General features: G+C 47.6%; 1 protein-coding gene across 1 annotated transcript in view; it reads right to left on the bottom strand.

The window, feature by feature from the left end:
* LOC135818968 (uncharacterized) overlaps positions 1-10,456 on the bottom strand; it is a 15,134-nt gene extending 4,678 nt beyond the window's left edge. Inside the window, exons 1-6 of the mRNA XM_065332132.1 lie at positions 10,240-10,456; positions 9,598-9,633; positions 8,161-8,260; positions 6,467-6,557; positions 4,666-4,926; positions 2,691-3,001 (exon numbers count right to left, since the gene is read on the bottom strand). Of these exons, the coding sequence (XP_065188204.1) occupies positions 2,691-3,001; positions 4,666-4,926; positions 6,467-6,557; positions 8,161-8,260; positions 9,598-9,633; positions 10,240-10,291 (851 nt within the window). The 5' untranslated portion in view covers positions 10,292-10,456. The remainder of the gene's footprint in view (positions 1-2,690; positions 3,002-4,665; positions 4,927-6,466; positions 6,558-8,160; positions 8,261-9,597; positions 9,634-10,239) is intronic.
* Between the last annotated feature and the right edge of the window lie 4,061 nt (positions 10,457-14,517).

Below are 14,517 nucleotides of genomic sequence, written 5' to 3'. Positions count from 1 at the left end.
TAACTCGTATCCATATTATGTCCTTTTCCTTTCTACATTTAGTATTGGCTCAACATCCGAGTTTCAAATTATGTTATGTTGTCTTTATTCTACTTCACCCTGGGTACAGGCACTGCTGCCTTCTTGCTGTGGATCACGAATGATGCCACAGCTCCTAGGCTATGATGAAAATTAGACACAAGACACACTGAGAACGAACAGTCTACACTCGTACAGTACTGTCGTCGGCTGCCGAAGAACTGGTGGGGGCCAGCCTCGTCGCCGAACTCGTTCTTGTTTCTCATGTATTACAGTCTATGCACCGTTGAGACACCGTGTACAGGTCTGCTCTCGATATAACAACTCTCACTTGTACATAAACCTCGCTAGTACGAAAAGAAATCAAATCCCGCGCCGAAACAGCATCACTCCCATACAAATTTTGTTCTGGACAACGTAATTCTACATACTTCCTCCGCGTCATTAAAATTGTCGCTTCCCAGAGCGATTTTTCGAATTTATTTTGTCCACTCGAAGGGCAAAGAAATCAGCTAGAAATTGAAGCAGAGCATTGTCGACGGACCAAGTTTTAGTTTGTGGCCTCCCGCTTCGCTGCACTTGCAGCTTAGGTCGACCTCTTCATCAGAGTTTGAGGCAGACCCTTCAGCACTCAACAATACGCTGAAGAAGACGCGCGTTCAAATTTAGGACAAGAAACTTCGTTTTCAAGCGATCCATGCCTCCAGGTGGCAGGCGATGAGAGAAAGCTAGCATTTTTTCAAGTACCCTGTAGCGACCTTCCAGCTGGATAGGGTAAGCAGTTCCGCACCTTCTTTCCTTGGCAAGCGCTTCGCTGATTTTGTTGGTGTTTTCAGACCTGCTACCATCGCAGCAACATGCGCCACAAGTAGCGCATTTTAGGAATTTGAGACCACTTTGTTCTTGCCATCGTCAACTTCAGCATTTCGTATTCAGGAGAGATACCAGGATTCTTATTCCCGAGCTTGCAGGAATGATAAATGCCCACGTGATCGATGTGGGACGGCACGAACTCCAGAAAACGAAATGCGCTCTGGGACCGAATAGTGCGGAGCGCAATGAAATTGCTTGGTGCGGAAGAGAGCCCCGACAAAGTCAGAGACCACCACGGCTTCAGTAACAAGCAGACATTGCGCAGGAAGGGTCGCACCAGTGTTCGAACGCAGAAAACAGCGATTCCGACAGTCTAAGACGAGCCAAGTCACAAATATTGCGATGTGCGAAGCGACAATTTTAATGACGCGGAGGAAGTAGCATAAACCTTGACATAACACACGCTACGGCGCGGTCCCCGACGTGCGCACTCTCGATACAACGTAAATTCACGTGCACGGTACGATCAAGCGGTAGCTGTAGCTAAGCAGTTTAGGCCAGTTTAGTCCTAAATAACGTAAACCTCGGCATAACGCACCCTACGGCGCGGTCCCCGATGTGCGCACTCTCGATACAACGTAGATTCAAGTGTGCGGTACAATCAAGCTGTAGCCGTAGCTAGCCAGTTTAGTCCTATTGTGCATAATATATTCTGCGGCATTGATGGTATCTGACGTCAATCAGGGAATAATTTACTTACAATCTTTTGCATAGTGATTTTGCTACATAAAATCAAACTTGATTAGCAATTCAAATATGTTGTGTAACAATTTTCTTCAACACTTGACAACATTGTCTTTCTGGAGAGCTGATCAGAGTGCAAGCTCAGACCACAAGTACACTGTAACACCTTAGTTGCAAACCTAGCCTGGTGCCAGGATGCCTAGCTCAGCACTTTCGAAGTTTCGGGCATCTATTTTATCCGTAAGAGACACACCCGGCATGTACACTGTGCATCATAGGGTACAGTGAAAAATCAACATACATCGCAGTTTTCTGCGACACATTTCTGAAGTTGCTTCGCACCTCAGAAGAATGACGTAGCAAACTGCGATACAATGCCGGTTAAATTATTCCCTGTCAATGGTGGCATAGTGTGTCTAATGTCTGCACGGTTGAACTCGCCTTGTAATACCCTTCATTTTGAGGTGCATCTTGTATTTTACACGCGGTTTTCTACATACCGTAAAGCTGTGTTCACAACTGGCGCGCGTACGCGTGGAACCACGCGTTTGTGCGCATTTTTGCTGGCTTTTGGGGCGCCATGCGTACGCAAACGCGCCCAAATGAAAATTCGAACATGTTGGAATTTTCAGCACGTATCAGGCGCGTACCAGCGTACATGCCAGTCACTTTCACTGGCGGGGTCAAAACATTAGTACTCGAAGGCGCCACACGCCCTAAATACGAGTCGAATTGCTGTTTTTTGTGAAAGCCTGAGCGTGCGCGTTTGGCCACGTATGAACCGCAAGCGTACCGCGTCCACGCGCCAGTTGGGAACACAGCTTAACTCTCGATAAAACATAATTTTCGCGTGGTCCCAGAGATTACGTTATATGGAGAGTAGACCTGTATACATTGGCATGCTGGGCTTGGTGAAACTCTGGCCTGTTCGTTCCTATTATGGGCATGCTAAACCCAGGTCCAATTTTTTAGGGGGATGCACGTACCCCGTGCCCCATCCGGGCCACGCGCCTGATTGCATCCTGAACATAGAAGCCCCCCCCCCCCCCCACACACACACCGCCACCCTTGTGGCAGGCCTACTGCATGCACCCGGCTGTAATATGAGAACTCACGGCTCGGCTTCTTTAAGGGGTACGGCGGTGGAGGACTGGGATTTTGCCATGCCTTGAGGACTGGTGGTACCGGCGCTCTTTGGATCGTCGCTCCTGACAAAGCTGAAGCGTCGCTTGGGAGGCGTTCTCGTCTCTACCGGCGTGCCATTGGGTGATAGCAAGGATTTGGGCACTTCTGGAGTACAGGGCACGGACGAACTGGCTGCCACCTCACCCTGAAGGCGTGCAGGCTGACGTGTAACATCCTCAGCCGATGATGCCAATGTGGGTGAAGTCTTGCCCGCTGACCTCAGCCCATTTGGATCGAGAGTCTACGGGGAAAACACGTAACATAGATAGAATGGAACACGTGGAATGTAGTGAGAACGAGAACGAGAACGATAAAGAGAGAGAGAGAGAGGAGAGAGAGAGAGAGAGAGAGAGAGAGAGAGAGAGAGAGAAAAGAGAGAGAGTGAGTGAGAGGGGAGAGAGAGAGAGAGAGAGAGAGAGAGAGAGAGAGAGAGAGAGAGAGAGAGAGAGAGAGAGAGAGAGAGAGAGAGAGAGAGAGAGAGAGAGAGAGAGAGAGAGAGAGAGAGAGAGAGAGAGAGAGAGAGAGAGAGAGAGAGAGAGAGGGAGAGACACACACACACACACACACACACAGACGGAGAGAGACAGAGAGAGACAGAGAGAGAAGACAGAGAGAGACAGAGAGAGAGAGAGAGAGAGAGAGAGAGAGAGAGAGAGAGAGAGAGAGAGAGGAGAGAGAGAGAGAGAGAGAGAGAGAGAGAGAGAGAGAGAGAGAGAGAGAGAGAGAGAGAGAGAGAGAGACAGAGAGACAGAGAGAGAAGACAGAGAGAGAGAGAGACAGAGAAGAGAGAGAGGAGAGAGAGACAGAGACAGAGAGAGAGAGAGAAGAGAGAGAGAGAGAGAGAGAGAGAGAGAGAGAGAGAGAGAGAGAGAGAGAGAGAGAGAGAGAGAGAGAGAGAGAGAGAGAGAGAGAGAGAGAGAGAGAGAGAGAGAGAGAGTTATTGGTGAATCCAGGCCCATCAGACGTGGTATCTTGCCAGTGCAGAGGCTAAGCGCAGTGACAATTTCAAGACACCCTCCCCCCCCCCCCCTTCCCCCTCCCCTATGCCTGCGACTTCGGCGGTAATAGTCATGAAGTTGATTGTTCCAACTAGGAACACACGCTTCTTGCCGAACTTGACACTTGACTGACTCACGACTGCCATCCGGAGCACACGAGGAGTATGTCGCACCTTCCTCTCGGCAAACCTGCAAGAAAGCACCACTCCCTGCTCAATACACAGTGTTCGGGGAAGCCAAAGTCGCAACTTCTAAGTTCGTATTGTTGTCCCTCACGCGGACGTGCGACTAGTTGTTGGAGGTGACAGCGTTGTGAATAGCTATACTGGCTCTCAACGTCTGTTTAGCACAACTCCATGAGCGACTCTGACTCACGCTGCTACCTGGGGCTTCACGAGGTGTTTGTCGCGCTGGAAACAAAGCGTCTCTGTAAGTTTGTACACCTGGTGATGGTTTGGCCTGGAGAGCAGTATATAAGTGGTGCTTTTCAGGCACAATCTTCCTCAGCCTACTCAAGCTCAACTGATGAGGGGTGAATTCCCCGAAACACTGTGTATTGAGCAGGGAGTGGTGCTTTCTTGCAGGTTTGCCGAGAGGAAGGTGCAACATGCTCCTCGTGTGCTCCGGATGGCAGTCATGAGTCAGTCAAGTGTCAAGTTCGGCAAGAAGCGTGTGTTCCTAGTTGGAACAATCAACTTCGTGTAATTTTAGGTGCATTAAAATTTCGGTGCCAGGGACCTAACAGGTTTCGAGTGTAATTTAGAATTAGGTGACCAACATTCCCTTCACATACATATACAGTGCATATTCTAGTGCCTTTCAGGTGTAAGTCAAATTTAGGTGCCTGGTTTCTCTACCGAAATCAGTGAAAATAAAGTTACATCGAAAATAACATGTTCTAAAGTACCTTCTGCCCCTCACTGCCGCGCCGCAGACTGCTACGCAGCGAAGAGCCAACGCGGTTCTTCATGGATTTGCTGCGCTTGATCTCGCCGACATTGCCCATGCCGTCACCAAGATTGTTGTTGCTCGCACCGAGAAGAGACGGTGATTTGCCCGGGTAATGCTTGGTGACCCAGCACTCGTACGACAGTTGACCCGTTGGTGAAGGACAGTCGCGACATGCTGCCAGCGTTATGGTGGTCGGCTTGGTGCACTTCAGCGGAACCTGTGCAGGAGTAACAACAGCCACAACAGCAACAACACTCACAACCAGATTCACCAGCAGCAGCAGAAGCAGAACCACCAGCAGCACCACCAGCAGCAGCTACAGCAGCACTAGCATCACCAGCAGCAGCAGCAGCAGCAGCAGCACCGGCACTGTAAAACTGGAAAGTCTAACGAGTCACAAAGTCTATGTTTTAACGACCAATTATTTCCGTCATTTGTAGAAACTTTATCCCGATCCAGGTTTGAGATATCTGTGTAAAGATGCGCATGTAGATGGGTGGCCAGGTAGCCGTCGTTAAACTTTCTGCACGTTATCAGGGGAAGTACACCCTAAAATCAAATTTTCACCTGTTGTCTTCGGGGTGCTGAGTCGAATGGTCTTGGTCCGAGGACGCTGAGACGCTCCCTTCCTCCTTTATTCCCAATCGAACTCGCGCACTTCCACCGAAATTGGGTGACTGTGCCCTACTAGATGGGGATTTGTATGCAAAAAGTCACTAAAAACGCCGTTTCGTTCTTATAAAAGCACGGATGACCGCGATTGGTCCATATGTTGTAGTCTTTTGGCCGCTGAGTCGACTGGTTTTGGTCCGAAAAGGCTGCGATGCAGCGTTCGGCCCTTATTCCCAATCGAACACAGTTGAGTAAGCGGTCACATGCTCATGCGTACACCAGTCGCTTGGTCACCATGGCTGCAGGCCACAATTTTCACATCAAGGTTCAACTCAAAGGTTCAAAGCAGGGAGTCGTAAGAGGCTTGTACGACTCCCTGGTTCAAAGGTTCAACTCGAGTGACATAATCGAACACAGTTGAGTAAGCGGTCACGTGCTCATGCGTACACCAGTCGCCTGGTCACCATGGCTGCAGGCCACAATTTTCACATCAAGGTTCAACTCAAAGGTTCAAAGCAGGGAGTCGTAAGAGGCCTTTACGACTCCCTGGTTCAAAGGTTCAACTCGAGTGACATAAACGGGCCCAAACAGGCTGTAAATGAGCACGTGACCGCTTAGTCAACCGTGTTCGATTGGGAATATGGGCCGAACACTGCATCGCAGCCTTTTCGGACCAAAACCAGTCGACTCAGCAGCCAAAAGACTACAACATATGGACCAATCGCGGTCATCCGCGCTTTTATAAGAACGAAACGGCGTTTTTAGTGACTTTTGCATACAAATCCCTATCTACATGTAGTAGGGCGCAGTCACCCAGTTCCGGTGGAAGTGCGCGAGTTCGATTGGGAATAAAGGAGGAAGGGAGCGTCTCAGCGTCCTCGGACCAAGACCATTCGGCTCAGCACCCCGAAGACTACAACTGGTGAAAATTTGATTTTAGGGTATACGTCCCCTTTAATTTTAAAAATGTTACTTTTTGCTAGTTAAACTTTCCGCTTATAGAGTACATTCGCCATGTGAAACGGAAAGGTTTCAGGCTGCGCAGTAGAGTGCTCGATGCTCCAGCTTCTTGTTGTTAGTACAGTATTTGCAATGCACTTGCAGGACACCCAAACTAAGAAACCCTGGAAAACGACGGTGCGTACCTTTGCCAGGGGTATTGAGACCTCGCCGAGGGGACGCTCCTTTCTGGTCACTGTGAATACAAGTGGACTGGAGTCTGTCTCACTCACTGGCCTGCAGGTGTCAAGCACACGGCATACAAACACACAAACATAGGAATGCAGTGCAGCAAATGAATATGCACAGCATATGAATACCATGTACCGTGTACCATGTATACGCCCGTCGCAAGAGAAGCACACAAATCCGCAAATGCACTGGATGTGCACCCACAGATTTTCTCTTATAGCAACGATAGCGAACAAGATCTGAATGAGACATATCAAGACTTGCGCCATATAACTGTCTAACCCACACAACTGGCGAAGCCATGTGAATCGACCACCAATGCACACCTGGTCTACACCACACGGAGTACATCGGCATAAAACGGCCAAGACAGTTACCTATGCACACCCTACACTTGCTGGGGTAACCAGTATAGACAGCACGCTGCTTTGATAGAAGCAGACACTATATGCACTGGTACCTTGAAGTGAAATTGGAGTTACTTTACCAACCAGCCTCGGCTACTGAGTACTGGGAACCCAGAGCCAACAGACATACCAACAACCTCAGCCATGAAAGCTATTATAGTAACGACACACTGGATTGTGGAGCCGAAACTAGTCCAAACTTCCAAATGCTTGGGCAAGATGGTGGCCTTCCAACAGGTTGGAATAATTCAATATGAATACACACACACGCACACACACACACACACACACACACACACACACACACACACACACATAATATGCATGCAAACACACACACACACACACACACACACACACACACACACACAAACACACACACACACTGTACTGTACTGTACTTGTTGCTCACTGCCAAAACTGGTCACGTGAGTCTCCCCGGGAGAGGGGAGAGAGACTCAAAAAGGACCTTGGAAAGATGACTCAATTGGTTATTGAACTGCCCAACGGCCGACAGCCCCTGAAATCCCCGAAACTCTGGGTGGACTTGAAAATGATCCCACTTATGGGCTCACCACACCTCAGTAAGTGGGTGAGGACAAGGTGCAGAAAAAGGATTGACGGCATCAGGGTATCCGTTCCGGGATCCAACTGCAGTTACCCCTGCCCCCAGTGAAGGTAATACTTGCTACTAGTGTGAGTGGCTAAATCTGAGTGGACCTGATAAAAGCTTCACTAGCACCATTGATTACACAAGAGTTAATCTAGCCAGAAGCAGTCCATGGTTAACAGGTATGTACACTTCAAATAGAAAGTACACACACACACACACACAGACAAACACACGCACAAACACACACACACACACACACACACACACAGACAAACACACAGACAAACACCCACACAAACACACCCACACACACCCACACAGACAAACAAACACACACACACACACACACAAACAAACACGCGCACACAAACACATACGCACACACACACACACACACACACACACACACACACACACACACACACACACACACACACAAACACACACACACACAGCATCAGAACTGCAAATAAAGGATGCAGACACATGGACAGTAAGAGAGGGAGGACGATAGAGACTACTACTGAGACGGAGACACACACATACACAAGCATGGACAGACGGACAGATAAATAGACGGATGGACAAACAGATAGACAGACAGAAGGGCACTGAGAAGACAACTTACACAATAGATCTCTCATTCCACACTGGGTTAGCGTTGTCGATTTGTTGAGTGCGAAACTTGGTCTTGCCCACACCGAATATTACAGAGGCTCTACATCGACCTGACACGAGAAGCAAACACGCGCGCACACACACACGCACACACAGGTTACACTAAGACTGACTTGTATAGATGCCTGGCTTTCATGTTGGTTTCAGCAAGTACTGCCGTGGACATGGAAATCCGGTCGCACGTCTAGCGGCCCCAGGGTGCTGGCCATGCAGCCGTGGATAAGCAGTACACACATGCATGACATTATATTACGCGCTGCAGCGCTGGTCGCATCGGATCAACATGTGCACTGTTCTGTACGCACTGAAGGCGCCAGCCCCGGTCAATCGACTGGATTTCAATGTCCAAGACAGTACACGCCTGGCTATTTATGTTACTTTTACAAAATATAAACAGCATCTCGAAAAGGTGACCCGGGTGCAACATCACCACTGGTGCCGGGGGTGGCTTCCAAGAGGTGCAGAATCGAAATAACTAGACCTAAACGGTCGATATTTGAAGCGACAGAGCCTGTTGCACGTGTTAGCTGCTCCATAATCTGCACATCATCTACACATGCTTACTGTCAGCTGGAATGTAGCATAGATGTCAGAATTCTGTCTGTTTGTCTGTCTGTCTGTCTGTCTGTCTCTCCCTCCCTGTCTCTCTCTCTCTCTCTCTCTCTCTCTCTCTCTCTCTCATTCTGTCTCTCTCACCCTCTGTGTGGTGTGTGTGTGTCTCTCGTCTCTCAGTCTCTCTTTCTCTCTGTATCTGTACTTTCCGTGAACTGAAACTGATTGTTTTGCCTTGTAAGGTTGTATGCTTCTATTTCTTGATTGAAGAGATGGATTCCGTGACATAGAAGATTGGAGTAAGACATATTTTACTAGTGTGTACGTGTACGTGTATGTGTGTGTGTGTGTGTGTGTGTGTGTGTGTGTGTGTGTGTGTGTGTGTGTGTGTGTGTGTGTGTGTGTGTGTGTGTATACATATATGTTTGGGTGTGCATGTGCATATACGCACACGTGCATCCGTGTGTGTGCATGTGGCCATAGTAATATGCATGTCGACACCTCTGATGGTTGCTAAACAGGTGGTTTACATTGCGCATTAATGATGTAGTGTGAGATCATCACTGGATGGGGCTGACCACACACTACAATAGGTTAACATCTAGCTATTCAAACACAGTCTACCGTCTTTCTGACATTGCCACTCGCACTTGACAATAGAAGCAGCTTTCCAAAGCATGTGCAGTTACATTGAGCCATGGTGTTTGTTTGTGTTTGTGAATCCTTCCAAAAAGCAAATGCTGGTTTTGATACATCGTGTAGTTACTCAGCGTTATTTGCAATAATAATGATAACAATTCGAACACACAAGAAGAAGTGGAAATTGAACACGTACCACTTTTCCCAGTTGGTAAGCCACTGGCTGACGATACTGTTCAACATCATCATCATCAACAACCCATGATGATTCCAATGACGCATTCGATACACAGCAATCGATGAGCCATGCATAGCACAGTCGACACGGTGTGTGCGTGTGTGTACGCGTGCGTGAACACAGGACAAGCAAGGAAGACAACAAGAGAAATCAACACTCAGTGTAGAAACACACACAATCGTTCCAGTGCCTGAGAACAGACGATTGTTATGATCACAGTCCTGCTCAGTGAAATCCGATCAAGCAGTGCAATGTCACACTGCCCCAGGCCTGTGAACACTGGATGTTCACTGGTGCAGGCCGCAAACCTGGCTCACTCGGTTGGATTTCATTGAGCAGCACGGTATTCGGACACATTTCATGTCATAGCCTCTACACTGTACCAAGAGTCCATAAACAGTTTTTGTACTCTTGATTGTACTAGTCTTGTATATCCGATTTTTGCAAGACAAACATTTGGCAGGTATCATTCGCATGGGTATTACTCTATGTAATAGTTGACATGCACACGGTTGGCTGCAGGCCATGCGAGAATCAAAGTGCCATCGTAGGCGTCACATACAGTGTAGCAACATCACTTCGTCGTCATCTAGCACGTACCGATTACGGTGATTTCGGCCGGCTGGAGGCGCTCTTCCCCGGCCTGCGACATCGCTCACCTGTCCAATCCTATCATAAACGAAACGAAAAATCTCTCTACTCCGGTGACAATTACGTTACATATGTACTGAGGTTGGAATTTCCGTTGATAAAATAGATTGTTGCAACCTTCACCAGAAATGTCGCATTTTGTTCTCAACACTCAATCAAGACGGAAATGAAAATAATCCAAAAATGACCACCAAGCTGGCTCAGCGCGATCAGCGTCCTAAATCACGTACAGATATATCTGCGGCCGGCAGTACTGCAGTGCGGGCCGTACCTCGTCCTCGTGTAAACCGTACCTTACCGTATAGATATCCACGTGCCCACGCGCACGAGGCCGCGCTACCGACTAGTGCCGTGTCGTGAGCGTGAACACGTCGCATGTTATGTTGTACGGGCATCGGCGCGGTACGCGGTCTGCTCTGTGTCTGAACCCTGAACTCCGTGTCCGCAGCGCTAGCGCAGATCAGAATTGAGTAGTAAAATACCTACTCAGCTCAGATCTGCTGTGATGTTTCCTGAAATCTGCCTTCTTGCCAGAGTAGATCTACTCTTGCTTCTTGCTACATAAAACTTGTTAGATTGACAGCATGAAACAAGGATGAGGACACTGTGTTCGAAAACAGTGACCTAACTACATAACAACCTTCCGCGGTTGGCAGAGCCCGGTCCCTGCGGACCATTTGAACCATATGGGTATAGCACCCGGTTCTGACCCCCGTTATGCTAGGGGGTTAGTCTTGTTTCATGCTAGCATGCTGTCAATCTAACAATTGCGTGAACTACAACAAGGTTTATCTATATAAATACTGGTGTTACCAAGAGTACATGGTTTATGTACTCTTGGTGTTACCAGTTTTGGATTATAATTATCATTCTTGCAACATGTACATGATTGTACTTTCACAATGTACTACTCGCACTTCCTCCTTTTATGGACGTCTATAAGCTATGCTCTCTGAGACGAAAGGAGCCCAATAGCAATACAGTATTCCACTGGTCAAGGGTCGCTTTCTCTTGTCTGCTCAGCAAAATGCCAGCCTCCTACCTAATCCCTGGTCATTGTGCTGCTAACCCGAAGCTTTGGCTATTCCCGCTCATTTCACCATACATGATACTACTGTACTTGGCAATGCTTAGACTGACATCATCCGACAGGATTCAGAATCAATTGACCCCCTTGCACCATCCACCAAGCTGTATTATATTATTTTTTTGTTTTACTATTATAAAAGACACAAGCTAGTACAGTACATGCAGGAAAATGAAAACGGTCCACTCAGTGGCCTGGCGCACGGACTGAGTACCAAGAGTTCATAACCCCCGGGGCTATGAACTCTTGGTAGTACACGTAAGAAGAAAGGAGAGAAGTAGCAGGACAGAACTACAATGGGAAGAGTAGGGGCTGCAAGAAGGAACCTGTTTTTCGATTTTGACAGCATGTTACAAGGCGAGGACGCGTAGTGCTCCTGACTACAACCATAACCCGGTTGGCAGAGTCCCGGTCTTGCGACCATTTGAACCAGGGAGTAGTACAATACCGGGAGGTGACACGGCCACACATTCAGGCGGGCGAGCTTTGCCTCAGGTCACTTTTCTGTGGAGCGCTGTGTCCCGGGAAACGTCACGAAATATCGTACTTCGCGCGCTGTGTCCCGGGAAACGTCACGAAATATCGTACTTCGCGTACCATTTATCGTAGCATTTCGTAGCATTTTTCAAAAAAATTCATAGAACGACTTGAAGAGAGTGGCAGAATGCTGTCAAGAAGTTTTCGAGCAGTACTTTTTGAAGTTTGTTTTGACGATGTAGGGAACGAATCCATCAGTCTTTGCTGAGTGATGAGGATGAATCCTACGAAGGATATCAAGTAGCAGCTGGCCTTCGCACGGGTACCTTCAGTGTGTCCAGTATTTACGTGGGCGGCTTGTAAGAGTGAAATTTTCTTCCTAATTTAATTTGTATTACATTTAGTTGTATTACATTTAGTTATTCACGTCGTTTCTAGGGGAATAGATAATGTTGACTCAAGTTTTAGTCACAATGAACAACATGTTTCAGGTATGGCTGACCCGTCTCAAGATAGTAAGGCTATTCCGAATCCAGATGCTATAGTCGTCAGAGAGAAACACAAAATAAAATAAATTTTATACTGCAGGGGCAGCTATTCGCAAATGTCACTATGACGCAAGTCTGTGTCAAGCAGGGAGTAGCACAATGGTACAATGGCACTGTGCTACTCCCTGCTACAAAGCCTGAGATGTTACGCGTTAACAGGAACTGGTGTTGATGATAAATGCAGTGTGGAATTATGTACAATGTTACTGGTGCAAGTGACCATGCCGTGGAAGACCGTGCCGTGTAAGTCGTGTATGCAGGTAATCAGACCAAGCGTAAAAGGATAAAGATAGCCTGCTTACGTACTATTCCTAGTACGTGTGCTTATTATAGATACTTTGTGTGACTACTAGTTGTATGTGTCTGCATATTACTATACGTATTAGCAAGAGTACATAACCCCCCAGAGTGTGCAACGCCTGATCCAGCTCTGCATAGGGTCTTGGTCGAGCGGAATCGGATCTTTGCGTCATAATACCGTACACATCTGAAGGGAACCCGGGGAGTCGCGGGTACTCTTGGATCAAAAACAATGGTGCCCTGCCTCGAGACCGGCCTTGCGCTGGTGTGAAGTGTACGCATGACATCAGAAGATCCGATTCCGCTCGACCAAGACCCTACACAGAGCTGGATCGGCGTTGCACACTCTGGGGGGTTATGTACTCTTGGTATTAGCAAGAGTACATAAACACTCTTGGTATTAGTACGTAATTGCTTTTACTACAATTTGTACTTTGTGGGGAGCTGCGTGACGATGAACTATAGTATATATCAGGGAGTAGTACAATACCGGTATTGTACTACTTCCTGATATATATGGCCACCAAGAGCATACGCAATCAGAATCGTACAATACCATTACTCCTTGATTATAACCAATGTTACTTTTATGGCACCAATGTTACTTTCATGGCACCGTGGAATCATGTCAAACACAAAAGGATACAGACGAATAGTTGTATGTATGCGCGCGTGCGTGTGTGGTGTACAAGTACACGAGGGTGTGTGTAGGTGTGTGGGTGTATATTTGCCAGTGACAAAAGGTTTTGGTGCCACAACATCACCATAGTCATTCTTGTTTTCCAGAACCTGTCCAAGAAGTTTGCCTGTGCAATGGAGACAACAAATGTTTTAGTTTTTCCTAGTGACGAGGAGGAATCAGACGAGGTATGCCAAGTAGCCATTGTACCTCAGCCGGATACCTTCAGTGTGTCCAGTATTTTGACATGGGCAGCAGGTAAGAGTGTGTCTTCAACAGAGTATAGTTTGTTGACTTTCAGTCATTCACATTTTCATTTCTCTTTGGGTTACATCTCACCAGATCTGTGCAAGGACTCGGACATGCAACGCTACTGCCAACATGAGGTGGCAGTAGCTCAGCAACTCTGGTCACTGGACAAGCACCGTGCAAACGTGGAGCTGTTCATAGTTCACTTTCGGCAGGCAATAATAAATTGTGAGCAGCAGCAGACGTTGTTTTTCAAGAACAAGGCCTTAGGAAAATTAAGGAGAGGAGAGTGCACGAATGTCTCAAATGTGTGGACTGATTTACTTCGCAATTCGTCAACCATTTTCCAAGAGCTAGACACCAGTTCTGCAAGTACAGGTAATGTCATCATCATACTGGTCATTTTCTGTTCCTATTGCGCTGTAGAGATTTATTGTACCAAATTGTACTTTGAAGTGTTTTTTTTCATAGACAGTGCGTGTTTGTGTGTGTGTGTGTGTGTGTGTGTGTGTGTGTGTGTGTGTGTGTGTGTGTGTGTGCGTGGATTGGTGTTTTGTACAGGTGTCAGAGTGTCCGGTGCACTATTTGCCCTTCTTCTTGATTTCACTATGAATAGGAAGCCTGCGTCAGCAGCCACAGCTCTGAGCAACCCTATGCACATGGAGGTTGCTCGCCGCACCATGGATCAAGCGGCTAACTCGGTTGTGAAGTACCACGGGGGGTGGTGCATAGTTGCAGTGCTTTGCTATTGCTCAACACGCTAGGACTGCATAAGTACACACCAACATCCCAAAAACACAATGCATTGAAACCACTTGAAACCACTCCTGCTATATAATTTGTTTACTTTTTGGGTGAGGAGCAATTGGCGTTGGGCAGGCAGACTT

The sequence above is a fragment of the Sycon ciliatum genome, chromosome 6, assembly GCF_964019385.1.
Source record: "Sycon ciliatum chromosome 6, ocSycCili1.1, whole genome shotgun sequence".
Classification (NCBI taxonomy): Eukaryota; Metazoa; Porifera; class Calcarea; order Leucosolenida; family Sycettidae; genus Sycon; species Sycon ciliatum.
Note: the sequence above shows the minus strand (reverse complement) of the source record. Positions and strands in the feature narration are given on the sequence as shown.